The sequence below is a fragment of the Passer domesticus genome, chromosome 9 (genome assembly GCF_036417665.1).
Source record: "Passer domesticus isolate bPasDom1 chromosome 9, bPasDom1.hap1, whole genome shotgun sequence".
Lineage (NCBI taxonomy): Eukaryota > Metazoa > Chordata > Aves > Passeriformes > Passeridae > Passer > Passer domesticus.
Genome location: NC_087482.1, coordinates 29,653,125 through 29,667,642, shown reverse-complemented (window position 1 = coordinate 29,667,642; position 14,518 = coordinate 29,653,125). Strand labels below are relative to the sequence as shown.

Below are 14,518 nucleotides of genomic sequence, written 5' to 3'. Positions count from 1 at the left end.
AGAGACACTCTCACCGCCTCAGTTTGCTTGACACGTGCCTTCCTCCCCCTGCCCTGGGTGTTCGGTGTTAGCCGGTCCCGCACGGTGCCCTGCTGCGCCGCGTCCCGTCCCCACCGGCACGTGCTGTCCCCTGCGCGCGTGCCCGCTGCTTGTCCCTCCCACTTCATTGCATGGCTTCCGCCCGCGCAGCCTCGAGCGAGAGATTGACTGTGGTTTGTTTTTGGTTTCCGAAGCCTATCATTTGGGTCAGGAGGAGACAGACTGGTTTGATAAGCCCAGGGAGGCGCGGGCAGAGAGGGTCAGGCACTACGGTGGCCACTCTTCCTCACAGAAGAGACCCCCAGTTAAGCACACCTACCATGATTATGACGAGCCCCCCGATGAGGACCCGTGGCAGCACGACGACTACCCCCAGCACCGCGAGCACCGGCACCACAGGGAGTACGATCGCCACGCTGGCTCCTCCCGGCACGCCAGCGACGAGCCCCCACGCCGCTCATCAAAGCAGCACCCACGAGAATCTGGCCGCCATGAGCCCCGTGGCCATGGGCCTTCAGCCGGCCCCAAGAAGGCGCAGCAGCCCGAGTCCCGTGCGCCTTACGGCCCCAGCTCCGTTGATTACGCCCCGTCATCCCGCCCCGCTGCTCACCACCATGGCGCTGAGACCCCCAAGGCACAGAAACCTTCCCAGCCACATGGGCCGGCCACGCCAGCGCCGAAGCAGGAGCCCCTCACACACCCACAGCAGCCGGCGGCCAGGCAGCAGCAGGCAGGGCAGCCGGCAGCGCGGCAGCAGCCGGCAGCACGCCAGGCTGCCCAGCCAGCAAGCTCGGCGCAGCCCGAGACCAGGGGCAGGACACAGGGACCCCCCTCATCCCGGCCACCGCAGCAGCAGCCAGGGCCGGCCCAGGCAGCAGGGAAGGCACCAGCCACACTCCATGCACAGCCGGGCGGACACCCAGCACCGGCGGTAAGTACGGGCTTGGCTGGCCAGGCTGCATCCTGACCCCACAGCTCTGCCTGGGATCAGCACCGCTGGCTGTGGCCAGGGGCTGGCAGGGGAAGTGTTGGGAATGGGAGGCATGGAGTAAAGTATATCCCACTTGCACACCCAATACAGACACCCATAGGTGCTGTGGAAGCTGCCATCCCCTCGAGGGGACCCAGGAGGGGACATCACTATGTCCTGCATCCCTTGCTGCCTCTTCTGGGGTTGTGGAGCAGTGTTTGGGGGTTTTGGTGTCACCTCCTGGCCTGGCCCACCCCTGGCAGATGGTCTATTGGGAGGGTGAGCCCTGAGAGCTGTTTTCCTCTTTCCAGACAAAAGTGGAGCCGACAGACACGTCCAAACCTGCAGCAAAAGTGCCACAGCAGCCGGGGAGAGCGCCATCAGCACAGCCCCTGGGAGCAGCAGGTCAGTGAGCCCCAGTGCACTGTGCCATCTGCCCCACCTCATGCCAGCTGCCTGGCACCCCAAAGCTTGGCTGAGCTCTCCCAGCTGGGCCTGTCCCCTGCTAACAGTGGCTTCTTTTGTCCCCCAGCAGACAGCAAGGCCGGTCCAAGGGCGGCTGGGCCACGTGGTCCCGCGGGCATGGCCACAGGGCAGCCCGGCGGGGAAGGAGAGAGTGTCTTCTCCAAAATCCTGCCAGGGGGGGCAGCGGAACAAGCAGGCAAACTGACTGAAGGTGAGGGCTGCTCCCGGGATGGGGACAGGGCGGTGGTGCCTTCTGCACTGAGACGGAGTCAGGCACCTTGGGGATAGCTGGGTGCAGCCAGTGGGGTGCAGTGCTCCCACAGTTTGGGGCCCAGGGAGGTGGGGGACCAGGGTCACTACGCCATACTGACACTGTCCTGGCTTCCCCACAGCGGTGTCAGCTTTCGGCAAGAAGTTCACTTCGTTCTGGTGAGAGAACGGCACAAGGTGAGTGCAGCCAGCTTCGGGCACTGTGCTGTGGGCTCTCCCTGCCCTGGCCGTGCCTGATGCCCTCCTCCTCCTCCCTTCCACTGCAGGAGTTTGGGAAGTGAGTGGAGATTTGAGTCGTTGCAGTGGAAAAACCTATGAAGAAGCCAATGAATTCAGCACGCGGCGCCAGACTCTGAGTATAACGGTGAGTGTACAGGGCACACAAGTCCCCTCCGCCGTGCCAGCTCTGAGGTTCCAGCAGCACCACTGTCCCCCGAGCATCTGCTGAGCCCTGCTTTGCCATGCTCCCAGCCTCCAGGCTGGGAAAGACATAGCATGGACCCATCCCCTTCGTGTTGGGCCACTCATTGCCACCTTCATCCCCAGGTGCCGGCCCCAAGCCATGGCGTGGAGGCTTGGCCTTGTTCCACAGCCTCGGCAGCGCTGGTGCAGACCCTGGGTTTCCAGGGAAGCTTTGGGCGGTCCGGGCTCTGCTCCGGGAGTCCGTCCAGCGCGGGGGCGGGCGGAGGCGGCGGCAGCTGCTCCGCCGGCAGTGCCTCTTGGCTCTCTGGGGTCTTTTCGCTCGGGCCATCGCTGCCGCTCGGCGGGGACCCTTCCGCGGGGACGGGCTGCTCGGACTAACGCCTCTCCCTCTTGCTTTCTCTCTCTCTCTGTGTTTCTTTCTCTCGCTCTCCTTCTCTGTCTCTCGCAAGCTTTTGAAAACAGGGCGATCCCTGGATGCTGGACCAAACGACGGCCGAGCAGGGGCCCGGCGGACGCCCCGGGGCGGGTGCCCCCACGCCTGGCGAGCAGCTCCGGCGCGGCACTCGGCGAGCCCCGGCAGCTGCCCCGAGGGGATGGGCCTGGTCCGGACCGTGGGCTCAGGCCCCGTAGGTCGGCTGCGGCCCTTTCTCAAGATTATACGCAGAGTTGCTCCCTCTGAACCCCAGCTCTGGCCTCTTCATAGGTTTTTCCCCCCCGCGAGCCGAGGGCTGGGCGCCGTGGGCGCCGCTCCTCCTTCCCGACCCCACCCGCCCCGCCGGGGCCGTCCCCGCGCCCCCCGCACCGCGGCCGCGCCCGGCCCCGCGGGGAGCCCGGAGCGCGTCAGCTAGGACCTAACACTGTTTCACTACCGAAATACGAGGCCATAGGACTCTGACAGGCGGCGCGGCCGGCTGGGCGCGTGTCCCGAAGCCATTGGAAGCATTGAAAGGGCCGCGCTCGCCCTCGCCACGCAGCCAGCGCGCCTGCCGCCGGGCACCCCTTTTCTTTCGAGAACAGCCTTAATCATCCCACTTTGATTTCTGTGTATACCTCATCCGCACCGGGGGGTGGGGGGGGGGCACGGGGCGTCGTCAGGGGGGGTCCTTTTTTCCTCGGTTTCTTTGGGTTCATTTTCTTTTGGTTTCGGGGTTTTATTTTTTCTAAAGTTTATACCAAATCCTCTTCCCTCTTTGCTTTGTGCGATGAGTTAGCACACGGGCTGTCGTCTGTAGAAGCAATAGAGTGCAGGAGGCTACAAAAGAGCACAAATCCCGTGGAACAAGATCAGGAGAGCTTTGCCTCCGGCAGTATCCTTCCTTTTACTGTGCAATCCAAGTCCTTCTCAAGCCATTTTGCGGGGACGGCCGGCGCAGCGGCCGGCGGCCGAAGCCCACTCGCCCTGCCAGGAGGGGATTCCCAGGGGGGGAGGCAGCCCGAGGAGGGGGCTCGCCCGCGCCCCGCCGCCTCCCCTCGCTGGCAGCGCCCCGCCGACACCCCCGTGGCGGGGGGCAGCCGCCCGCTCACCCGCCTGATGTTCTATGCAACGAAATAACACGACTCCAGAACAAGACCTGTGAATAGCTAATCAGTTCAATGTCGCGCCTAAGGGTTCCATCGCAAAGCGTGCCGCCGAGCGACCCGAGAACTATTCAGTACCGACCACCCGTGCGTATGAATTCGTGGCATGTTCGACCCACGGAGGGCCACTTTGCCAAAGGGCAGCCCTAGCGCCCGTGACCGTCTGTCCCGTCGTAGAGCATGGCTTGCTACTTCTCTGCACGGTTCCACCCGCCTTTCAGTGCTTGCTGTTCTTTGCCTGGACTTTTCTTTTTTTTTCTTCTCCATCAGTCCATCGCTGTACTGAAAGCTCTTAGCAGATTTATGCACTTGTGACCGAGGACCCGGCTGCCGCGGGAAGCCCGCGCTCTGTGGCAGATCCCTCGCCGGGAGCTCTGCCGGTGCCCAAGGCTGGGGGCAGGCTGGCGGTTGTGGGTCGGGGATGCCGGGGCAGCCCCAGGGAGGCGAGCCCGCCGGCCCCGCCGCTCCTCGCGCTGTAAATACTTGTACAGTGTGTAAATCGCACGCGGGACCGAGACCCCCGCCGGGCCAACCTCGCCGCCCCAGCACATCCGCCGCCTTGCCTTCGTGCCTGCCGGGAGCGGGGCCGCGCAGCCCCCGCCGGGCCGGGCCCCGCCCGAGCTGCGGCAATCTGCTGGGCAGGGCGGGGACCGGGGGTGCCGACACCGCGGGCCGAGCGCGGCTGGGCGCCGTTTCCAGCGGTAAGTGCGATGCCGGGTGCGCTCCCTCTGAACATTGTGACGGTGTGCGTGTCTGCTGTGCTCTGTGCCACCCGTAGTGACCCCGTACCGTGCCGTACCGTGCCGTACCACCCCCGCCGCTGTGTCGTGACTCCCTCCCAGAAGCTGCCCCCTCACCAGGTGTTTCTGTGGGAACAGAATAAAAAGGACTTGACACAAACCACGGACTGGCCCTGATTCTTGCCTGCCTGCAGTGTGGGGGGCGGGGGATCGGGACCCCCGCCGTGGTGGGGGTGGCCGGAATGGGTCCAGTGGTCACCAAGCACTGTTGAGCTCTGCCACTCACAGCCGGGCTGCTGCGATCCCTGTGGGCATCAAGGACCCGATCTCACCTGCCTGGCCAGGCTGCTGGGTCCCGTGGGCTCCCAAGGGCCCAATCCCCGTTGGCAGAGCTGCTGTGGGCACCAGTGACTCAATCTCAGCCCCTGACCAAGCTGCTCAGTCCCAAGGGCCCTCGATAGCCCGATACCCCCCAGCCAGGCTGCTGGGCTGGGGATCCCTGTGCCTCTCAGGAGTCCGATCCCCCTGTCCTGCGCATAGAGCCCCTGTTCCGCAGCCACCCGGTGGGTAAACCACGCCGGGGCGATCCGGAGGCTGCGGGGCCGCGGTCCGTCCCCCGGCTGCGGCCTCGGAGGCCCCGCGGGCGGCGCGGTGTGAGGGGACCCCGCTGCCCGCGGCTGCCGCGCCGCCCGCGCCCACCGGGGGGCGCCTCGGAGCGGGAGGTGGCCCGAGCGCCGCAGCCAATGGGAGGTGCCGCAGGCCACGGCCCCGCCCCATCCCGGAAGTGCCGCGCCTGGCCGCGCCCCCCGCCGCGAGGACATGGAGCCGCCGGTGAGGGGATGGGGGGAGTGACGTCAGAGCCCCGGGACCCCCCCGCCCTTCGGTGCCCCCCCGCCCTGCCCCGGGGCCCCGCCCGCCCGCACCCCGACCCCGCTGCTCCGCTGCGCTCCGGCCCGGGAGCTGCCCGGGAGCTGCCCCGGTACCTCCTACACCCCCCGGACCCCGACTGCTGCGGGACCCTCCCAGGCGCCCAGGACCCGCACTGAGTATCCGGCACCACGGGTGCCCCAGCAACTGCCCAGTGCCCTCCCGGTGCCGGCTGTGTACCGTGTCTGCTCCCCAGTGCCCTCCCGGTACCCAGTGTCTGCTCCCCAGTGCCCTCCCGGTGCCCCAGTAGAGTCCTGGCTCTGCACTCCCGGTACTGCCCCAGTCCGGCACTGCTCTCCTGCCCCCATGTACCCCCAAAATCCCCCCGTCTATGCCGGAGCCCCAGTAAGTGCCCTGTGCCCCATTACTCCCCGGACCGTGCCCCCCACCCCTGCAGCCACCGCGGCGTGTCCCGCAGGCACAGCCACGTGCGGAGGAGCTGTCGGAGCTGTACCGAGAGCTGAGCCAGCACCCGGGGCTCAGCACCGCCTGCCTCGGCCCCGACCTCACCACCCAGTACGGGGGCAAGTACTGCAGCCTCTACACCGGTACGGGCACGGGGAGGGCTGGGGGGAAGGAGGGACCCGGGGAGTCCTTGCCTGGCTGGTGGGGATGCCACTGCTGTCCTCACCCTGCTCCCCGCAGAGTGGTCGCAGCGGGACCTGGCAAGGGCTGAGAACATCAAGTTCTGCCGTCAGTACCTCATCTTCCACGATGGAGCCTCCATTGTCTACTCAGGGCCTGCCGGCACCTGCTCTGAGATCAAGGACGAGTAAGTGCCATCCCGCCCCCACACGTGGTCCTCGGGGAAGCGATAACTGCGGGGCTGATGGGTGCTCACCCTCAGGCTGCTGAGCCGGGAGTCCCCCAGTGGGATGCTGAAGGCTGTCCTGCGCAAGGTGTCTGGAAAGGAGAAGGAGAAGCAGTTCCTGGAGGTGAGGAGGGTTCTGAGGGAAAATGGATGTATTCACTGGGGTTTGGGGCTGGAACCACACCGTGTCTTGGGACCGCCCTGGCATCTCTGCCCCCAGGTCTGGGATCAGAACCGGAAGGTGAAGAGCATCGACCTGACAGCGCTGGACAAGCATGGCAGCGTCTATGATGATGGTGAGGGGCTGGGGGCTGCCAGGGAATGTGGGTTTTCAGGGGACTGGGTAGCCAGTGCTGACCTGCCCCCACAGACCAGTTTGGGTGCCTTGCCTGGTCTCACTCGGAGACCCACCTGCTCTATGTGGCGGAGAAGAAGCGTCCCAAGGCTGAGTCCTTCTTCCAGAGCAAAGCCCCCGAGCTGGGCACCTCTGATGAGGACACGGGGCACCCCAAGAAGGAGGATGCACCCATCAAGGTAGGGTCTCCCCACCCTGGGTCAGCTGGGGGCTGGCTGGGTGGCTGTGGGGCTGACCAGACTGTGCCACAGGGCGAGCAGTTTGTGTACCACGAGGACTGGGGTGAGACGCTGAGCACCCGCAGTGTGCCCGTCCTCTGCGTCCTGGACATCGAGGGCAACAGCATCTCGGTGCTGGAGGGCATCCCAGAGCACCTCTCTCCCGGCCAGGTCAGCATGGGGAGCTGCAGGGAACCAGAGACGGGAGGTTCAGGAGCCAGCAGCATTTCGAGCTGCTTGTCTCCCCTCTCCCCACAGGCTTTCTGGTCACCTGAGGACACCGGCGTGGTGTTTGTGGGCTGGTGGCACGACCCCTTCCGCCTGGGGCTGCGGCACTGCACGAACCGCCGGTGAGGCCCCGCAGGGCACCCCACAGCCCAGCCCTGCCGGTAGGACCCTGCAGGGCACCAGCCCCACAGCCTGGCCCCCCAACCCCACTGTGACACCCCTCTGTGCTGGCAGGTCAGCGCTCTTCTACGTGGACCTGACGGGCGGGAGATGCGGTAAGCAGTGCATGCCCCGATCCTGCTGGTGCCCTGGCTCCCTGCCACCCCTCACCGGCCCCTCACCATCCCCTCATCATCCCCTCACTGTCCCCTCACTGTCCCCTCATGCAGAGCTGCTCTCTGAGGACACCAAGGCCGTGTGGTCACCGCGACTCAGCCCCGATGGCTGCCGCATCGTCTACCTGCAGAACAATGTCCTGGGCCCCCACCAGCAGTGCAGCCAGCTCCGCATGGTGAGCAGCACCAGGGGGACACTGGCAGGCACCAGGGAGGTGCCAGGGTGCCCACGATAGGGTGGGGCTGGGGAGGGCAGTGGTGTCCCCTCCTTGGGCTGCAGTGGGGGCAGGCAGGCTGAGACCCTGCAAAACTTGCCCTATGCCATGTCTCCTGCAGTACGACTGGTACACCAAACACACCAGCACGGTGCTGGAGGCTGTGCCACGGCAAGCATGGGGTGAGTACAGCTCTGGGGGTGTTGGGGGAGACTCAGGGGGATGCTGAGTACCACCACTCTGATCACAGGTGCCTTCCCGGGAATCTACTGTGGCGCACTGCCAGGGATGTGCTGGGCTGCCGACAGCCGCAGGATCCTGCTGGACACGGCCCAGCGCAGCCAGCAGGTGAGGGGTGGTGGGGGACACAGGGGAGCCTGCCCGGGTCAGGGCTCCACTGAACTCTGCCCTCATGCCCCTAGGATGTGTTCGTGGTGGACACAGCAACAGGCACCACAACTTCGCTGACAGCTGGTGAGTGAGGCCAACGGGGCCGTGCTGGTGCCAGGAGTGGGGAGAGGGTCACACCTGCAGGTCTGACCCCCTCCTCCCCAGATTCTCCCCAGGGAAGCTGGTCTGTCCTCACCATCAACCGGGACCTCTTGGTGGCCAGGTTTTCCACCCCTAGCTGCCCCCCCATGTTGGTAAAGTCATGTCCCCAGTGCCCACCAGCCCCTTGGCATGGGCACTGACCCCTCTCCCCAGTGCCCACCAGCCCCTTGGCATGGGCACTGACCCCTGTCCCTGCACAGAAAGTGGCAGTGCTGCCCGCCGCCGGCCGTGAGGCACAGACACAGTGGATCTGCCTGCAAGATTCCCCCCCCGTGCCTGGCATCAGCTGGGGCATCCGCACCCTGCAGCCCCCACCAGAGCAGGAGCATCCCCAGTACGGTGAGTGCCCAGGGTGGGGTCAGGCTGTGCTCCACCACCCTCACTGCTCCCTGACACCCCCTCCCTGCCTCCACAGGGGGCCTGGACTTCGATGCCATCCTGATGCGCCCAAGCGAGGGTCCCGCTGGCCAGAAGCCCCCCTTGGTTGTGATGCCCCATGGTAAGAGCTGGCCCCCACCCCACTATATCCCAGCCAGGCAGAGTCACCCCCTTTTGCTTTTGCCATTTGCAGGTGGTCCTCACTCTGTCTTCACGGCCGGGTGGATGCTGTACCCGGCGGCGCTGTGCCGTGTGGGCTTTGCCGTGCTGCTGGGTGAGTGACACCAGGGCTCTGGTGACACAGCACCAGAGGGGTGGGGGCATGAAGGAGGAAAGGCTCTGACACTGCTCCCCACGCAGTGAATTACCGCGGCTCGCTGGGCTTCGGCCAGGACAGCGTGGCCTCCCTGCCAGGCAACGTGGGCACACAGGACGTACACGATGTGCAGGTAAGGCCTGGCACATGGTCCTGGGGCACCCTGTGCTCCTTTAGGTGCCCTGAGAAGGGAAATGGGGCTGCCTGCTCAGTGGGTGTTCCCCGTGGCGGCAGCTCTGCGTGGAGCGGGTGCTGCAGGAGGAGACGCTGGATGCTAGCCGGGTGGCTCTGGTTGGTGGCTCGCATGGGGGCTTCCTGGCGTGCCACCTCATCGGGCAGTTCCCTGACACCTACCACGCCTGTGTGGTCCGCAACCCCGTGGTGAACATCGCCTCCATGGTGACCACCACCGACATCCCGGACTGGTGAGTACTGCTGCCCCAGCTTCCCAGGCTCCTTGCCATCCCAGCCACACACGTGCCCCCAATTCTCTTGCCTGCAGGTGCCTGACAGAGACAGGGCTGCCGTACAGACCTGATGCCCTGCCAGACCCAGCCCAGTGGACAGAGATGCTGCACAAGTCACCCATACGCTATGTTGACCGGGTATGTCACTGTCCCCATCCTTGTCCCTGTCCCCAACAGCAGTGCCAGTGCTGAGGCTGTGCTGCTCCTGCAGGTCCGTGCACCCGTGCTGCTGATGCTGGGGGAGGATGACCGGCGTGTGCCCCCCAAGCAGGGTCTGGAGTATTACCGTGCCCTCAAGGCTCGGGGTGTGCCCACACGGTGAGTGGGGTGCTGAGGGCTTGAGCTGTGGGGTGCAGACATAGCACTAATCCCTGTTTCCCCTCCAGGCTGCTCTGGTACCCAGGGAACAACCACGCGCTGGCTGGTGTCGAAGCCGAAGCTGACGGCTTCATGAACATGGCGCTGTGGCTGCTCAAGCACCTGCAGTGCTAAGGGTGCTGAGCCCTGCTGCTGACCCCCAATAAACGATGTAGTTCAGCACCCAGTGTCTCTAGTGGTAGTGCTGTCATTTCCACTCCTGCAGCTCCGGGAGCTGGTGGCCACTGGACCTTGCGGTTGTGCCGCCGGGGATGCGTTGGGCCATGGGCAGGGTGAGGCTGCCTGGCCATGCGGGGCACGGGGAGCGGCTGCCGGGCTGGCCCCGGCCGGTCGCTGCCGCCGGGCTCTGCTGCGTGCCTTGGCAGCCGTCCCAGCGCGGGCGGCAGGCGCCGGCAGAGAACAGCCCCATGGCCACCGGGACCGAGAAGGGTGTGGAGGTGGGCAAGGGGCTCAGGGGAGCTGTGTGGGTGGGCACAGCCCCGCTTCGGGCGGTGGGCACGGGCAGGCCGTGAGCTTACCCCCGTCCAGCGTGTCCCCTCCCTCATCCAGGCGGCCCGCGGCCCCGCTGCCTGCTACCGGGAGCTGAGCCGCTTCCCTGCCGTCACCCGTGCCGCCCTCAGGGCCGCGGCTGGGGGCCAGACCTTCCTGCTCTACACCGGTGAGTGCGGGCTCGGCACCCCCGCGCCTTGGGCCCGCTGTGAGCGGGCGCTGACGCTGCCGTCCCTCAGAGTGCAGCCGCCCCGACCCGGCCCGCCGGCGGCTCCTGCGCTTCGGCCGCCACTACAGCCTGCGGCGCACAGCCGGCCGCGAGGGCCTCGCCGTCAGCCGCACCGCGCTCAGCGCCGAGATCCACAGCCAGTAGGGCACGGGCGGGCTGCGGGGTGGGGCGCTGTGTCCGTGCCGCGGCCGCCGCCCTTGTGCAGCGCACGGCCCGCCGCAGCCGCGTCCCTGCCGCCCTCAGGCCCCTCAGCCGGGACTCGCCCTCGGGCCGGCGCCGCGCCGCGCTCCAGCGCTGCCCGCCGCAGGGCCACGAGCTGCTGGAGGTAACGCGGCTGGCGCTGGCCGGGGTGCCAGTGCAGGGCGGTGGGCACCGTCTACACGGTGTGCCGGTGCTGACATCCGTCCCCTCAGGTGTGGGACAGCGAGGGATGTCACGGCGCTGGGGAAGCACGGGGACGTCTACACGGAGGGTAGGGCCCTTTCCCGTGGTCCCCGCAAACAGCAGGGGTGAGGCTGGCATGGCCAACAGCCCTGGTGGCTGCCTGGTGCCCAGCTGTGCCTGTACCGGGCTGGGCTTTGGCACCCTCTTGCCGTGCCAGGGCCCTTTGCCTGCCTGGCCTGGTCACGCTCGGAGACACGGCTGCTCTATGTGGCTGAGAAGAGCCGGCCCAAAGGACAGCCCCCCTGCCCCTGGGATGTGCCAGGAGCAGCCTGGCCAGCAGCAGAGGATGAGGATGAGGAGGTAGGTGCCCCATGAGTGTGTTCAGTGCACCCCCAAGCATGCCATGTGCACTGTGAACATGGCACATGCCCCTTGGGCATACCAGCCACCCCCTGAACATGCTGTGCACCCCATGAGTGTGCCACACATCCCATGAGTGTGTCATGGACAGAGCTGTGTGCCTGGGGGCACTGGCCATGGGCTGATGGGTCTGTGCCACAGGGCAAGCAGTTTGTGTACCACGAGGACTGGGGAGAAGCCCTGAGCTCACAAAGCGTGCCAGTCCTCTGCGTCCTGGACCTGGAGGGCCTCAGCCTGTCAGTGCTGGAGGGGGTCCCAGAGCACCTCTCCCCTGGCCAGGTCAGGATGGGTGCAGGCAGTGCCCCAGGGGACCCAGCCTGGGGCCGTGGGATGAGCCTGACTGTCACACAGGCCCTGTGGTCCCCGGATGACCGTGGTGTGGTGTTCGTGGGCTGGTGGCACACGCCCTTCCGCCTGGGACTGAACGCCTGCTCCAACAGGAGGTGGGTCCCAGCCAGCAACCAGCACCATGCCAGGATGTCCATGCAGTGTCAGCACAGTGGGGGTTCAACCTGACCCACTCTTTCCTCCCAGGTCAGGGATTTTCCACTTGGACCTGGCCAGCGGGTGCTGCGGTGAGTGCTGGGGCCCTGGGGGTGCCTGGGCGTCCCTGGGATGCTGACCCCTTGCTGCCCACAGAGCTGCTGTCAGCAGAGGATGGTTCTGTCTGCTCCCCGCGGCTGAGCCCTGATGGCCAGCGCCTGCTCTACCTGGAGGGGGCTGTGGGGGGGCCCCACCGGCAGTGTCTGCGCCTGCGCATGGTGAGTTGGGCCTCAGGGGCACCAGGCACGGCTGTGCTGCCTTGTGCTGCCAGCACAGTGCACAGGTGTGACAGCCTCTCGCAGTGCCTGGCCGGGCTGGGGGTGTCCCCCAGCCTCCCTGCCTCAGTTTCCCCTGGCATGGGTCCATCCCTGAGCACTAGCTCTCTCCAGCTCACCTGGCAGACAAGGCAGACGGTGACAGTGCTCGACGTGGTTCAGGAGCCCACAGCGGGTGAGCAAGGCATGGTGGGCAGAGCTGGGTTCTGATGGGGGCTGGTGCCACCCCGTGCCAGGTGCCCATGACCCTGGCTCACCAGCCCAGTGCTCTGCCCCCCTTGCAGCCTTTGCTGGGCTCTACGCAGAGGCGCTGCCCCTGTGGTGCTGGGCAGCTGACAGCCGGCGAGCCGTGCTGGGCACCCCTCAGCGGAGCCGCACGGTGAGTCCAGGGATGGCAGGGCAGGGACGTGACCCACACAGCCCATGGTGACACCGCTGCCTGTGCTCTGCACCCCCACAGGACCTGCTGCTCGTGGATACGGAGGCGTGCACCGTCACCAACCTCACAGCAGGTACATGGTACGGCCACCCATGGTGCTCTAGTGAGCAGCTGTGATCACCAACACGTGTTCTGTCCCCAGGGTCATCTGAAGGGTGCTGGGAGCTGCTCACTCTCCAGTGGGACCTGCTGGTGGCCACCTGCTCAGCCCCCCACCACCCCCCCAGCCTGGTGAGCAGTGCCCTGGCACCGTGTGGCACAGTGGGATATGGCACAGCAATGTGCAGCCAGGCACAGCATGGTGTGGCACACACGCCATGGTGTGGTGTGGCACAGCCAGATCCAGTATGTCACAGCTTTGTCACGGCACAGCCCCAGTGTCATCCATTGCCTGTGCCCAGGTGGTGGCCGTGCTGCCGCCGGCAGGCCAGGAGTTGCCCCTTGTCTGGGTGCCAGTGGAGGACACCCCAACCGTGCCTGGTGTCACCTGGAAGACCCTGACGTTCCAGCCACCCTGCAGTGGGCAGGGCCCTGCTGCACAGGGTGAGCCCCTGGGAGCCCCTGCTGCACCTTGGTGCTGCCTGGGTGCCAGGAACCCTCGGGAGTGGCGGGGGGGCAGGGTGCTGTGTGCCCAGGGTGGTGGCTGCTGAGTGGGACCCCTTCCCTGGCACAGGTACCCAGGCTTTTGAGGCCCTGCTGCTGAGCCCCTCAGATGGCACACCACCGCACCCCCTCGTTGTGTGCCCCCATGGTGAGTGCGGGGACAGTGGGGACACCCTGGTAGTGCTGGTGGCACCCCAGGTGATGCCCATGCTGGCCCCAGGTGGCCCCCACGCTGTCTTCGATGCCCGCTGGCGTCCGAGCATGGCTGCGCTGTGCCGGCTGGGCTTCGCCGTGCTCCTGGGTGAGTGCTGGGGAGCTCAGGGTCATGTGGCCCTGTGTCCCAGTGAGACATGGCACCCACGGCCCTGTCTCCTCAGTGAACTACCGTGGCTCCCTGGGCTTTGGCCAGGCCAGCATCACCTCCCTGCTTTCCCGTGTGGGTGAGCAGGATGTGGCAGACACCCAGGTGAGGGGTGCTGGGCTGAGGGTTCTGGGGGGATGCTGCTGGGAGGATGCTGCTGTTTGGGTGCCAATGGTGGGTGCCCCACGGGTGCAGCTGGCAGTGGAGCAGGCGCTGCACAGAGAGCCCCTGGACCCGCACCGCCTGGCCCTGCTGGCTGGCTCCCACGGAGCCTTCATCGCCCTCCACCTCCTCGCCCGTGAGCCTGAGCGTTACCAAGCCTGTGCCCTGCGCAGCCCTGTCTCCAACCTGCCCGCGCTGCTGGGCACCTCTGACATCCCCGACTGGTGAGTGCCACCCCCATCCTGTGCCATGCCATGCCATGTCCCTGTGATACCTACCAGTGTCTCTGCTGCAGGCGCTACACCTCCCTGGGGCTGCCCTACTCCTTCGAGCAGGTGCCGTGTGCTGAGGAGGTGGCCACCATGCTGCTGCGCTCTCCCATCGCCCAGGCAGCCCAGGTAAGCAGGGTCAGCATGGGTGTGGGGTGCTGGGTGTGGGGTGCCAGGTGTGGGGTGTCAGACACCCACCGAGGGCAGTGCTGCAGGTGCAGACACCGGTGTTGCTGTGCGTGGGTGCCCGGGACCGGCGCGTCAGCCCCACACAAGCACTGGAGCTGTACCGGGTGCTGCGGGCCAGGGGTGTGCCAGCACGGTGAGTGGCGTGCAGGTGGGAGCCAGGAGGGAGCTCTGGGGTGCTGGATGAGCATCTTTTCATCCTGTCCCTCCCCACAGGCTGCTGTGGTACCCAGAGGGTGGCCATGCACTGGCTGGTGTGGAGACGGAGGCTGATGTCTTCAAGAACTGTGCCCACTGGTTCCTCCAGCACCTGGGGTAGCCCAGGAAGGATGGGACAGGCCAGCACAGCCCCTAGTGCCCACAGTGGTCCTGGGCTATGCCAACCCCAGAGTGACTGCTGGCCCTGGGGACCACACCAGGACCAGAGGCAGATAGAGTGAGTGTAGCCAGGGGCAGGGATGTGGGTTGGGGTTTGGTGTTAAATAAATGTGAG

At 66.5% G+C, this 14,518-nt stretch overlaps 3 protein-coding genes across 4 annotated transcripts in view; all 3 read left to right on the top strand.

The window, feature by feature from the left end:
* BSN (bassoon presynaptic cytomatrix protein) overlaps positions 1-4,648 on the top strand; it is an 88,678-nt gene extending 84,030 nt beyond the window's left edge. Inside the window, exons 7-12 of one of the 2 annotated variants that reach the window (XM_064432313.1) lie at positions 234-970; positions 1,321-1,414; positions 1,545-1,685; positions 1,867-1,921; positions 2,011-2,108; positions 2,617-4,648. In XM_064432313.1, the coding sequence (XP_064288383.1) occupies positions 234-970; positions 1,321-1,414; positions 1,545-1,685; positions 1,867-1,907 (1,013 nt within the window). In that variant the 3' untranslated portion in view covers positions 1,908-1,921; positions 2,011-2,108; positions 2,617-4,648. Of the gene's footprint in view, positions 1-233; positions 971-1,320; positions 1,415-1,541; positions 1,686-1,866; positions 1,922-2,010; positions 2,109-2,616 lie in introns of both variants that reach the window. The other variant, XM_064432312.1, reaches the window with a different exon arrangement.
* Positions 4,649-5,238: 590 nt separating this feature from the next.
* Positions 5,239-9,832, top strand: LOC135307821 (acylamino-acid-releasing enzyme-like). The gene is made up of 22 exons (XM_064432314.1): positions 5,239-5,316; positions 5,831-5,960; positions 6,058-6,184; positions 6,260-6,347; positions 6,444-6,519; positions 6,594-6,757; positions 6,830-6,967; positions 7,055-7,146; positions 7,259-7,299; positions 7,414-7,535; positions 7,696-7,756; positions 7,825-7,922; positions 7,997-8,048; positions 8,130-8,218; positions 8,327-8,465; positions 8,542-8,625; positions 8,698-8,778; positions 8,865-8,953; positions 9,055-9,245; positions 9,323-9,425; positions 9,499-9,605; positions 9,674-9,832. The coding sequence occupies exons 1-22, from the start codon at positions 5,305-5,307 to the stop codon at positions 9,777-9,779; spliced, it is 2,190 nt and encodes a 729-aa protein (XP_064288384.1). The 5' UTR covers positions 5,239-5,304; the 3' UTR covers positions 9,780-9,832.
* Positions 9,833-9,915: 83 nt separating this feature from the next.
* Positions 9,916-14,484, top strand: LOC135307818 (acylamino-acid-releasing enzyme-like). The gene is given in 22 exon segments (XM_064432306.1): positions 9,916-10,102; positions 10,215-10,323; positions 10,394-10,523; positions 10,627-10,708; positions 10,797-10,816; positions 10,818-10,855; positions 10,985-11,127; positions 11,329-11,630; positions 11,722-11,762; positions 11,827-11,948; positions 12,120-12,180; positions 12,290-12,384; positions 12,466-12,517; positions 12,587-12,675; positions 12,846-12,987; positions 13,118-13,195; positions 13,268-13,348; positions 13,425-13,513; positions 13,604-13,794; positions 13,866-13,968; positions 14,055-14,161; positions 14,242-14,484. Coding segments are annotated over 22 exon segments (2,364 nt in total). The 5' UTR covers position 9,916; the 3' UTR covers positions 14,345-14,484.
* The last annotated feature ends 34 nt before the right edge of the window (positions 14,485-14,518 follow it).

Bases quoted from the DNA above. Each gene is read 5' to 3' on its own strand.
- LOC135307821 (XM_064432314.1), top strand. The intron at 6,968-7,054 runs GTCAGCATGGGG...CTCTCCCCACAG, and splicing joins AGCACCTCTCTCCCGGCCAG to GCTTTCTGGTCACCTGAGGA. The intron at 7,300-7,413 runs GTAAGCAGTGCA...CCCCTCATGCAG, and splicing joins CCTGACGGGCGGGAGATGCG to AGCTGCTCTCTGAGGACACC.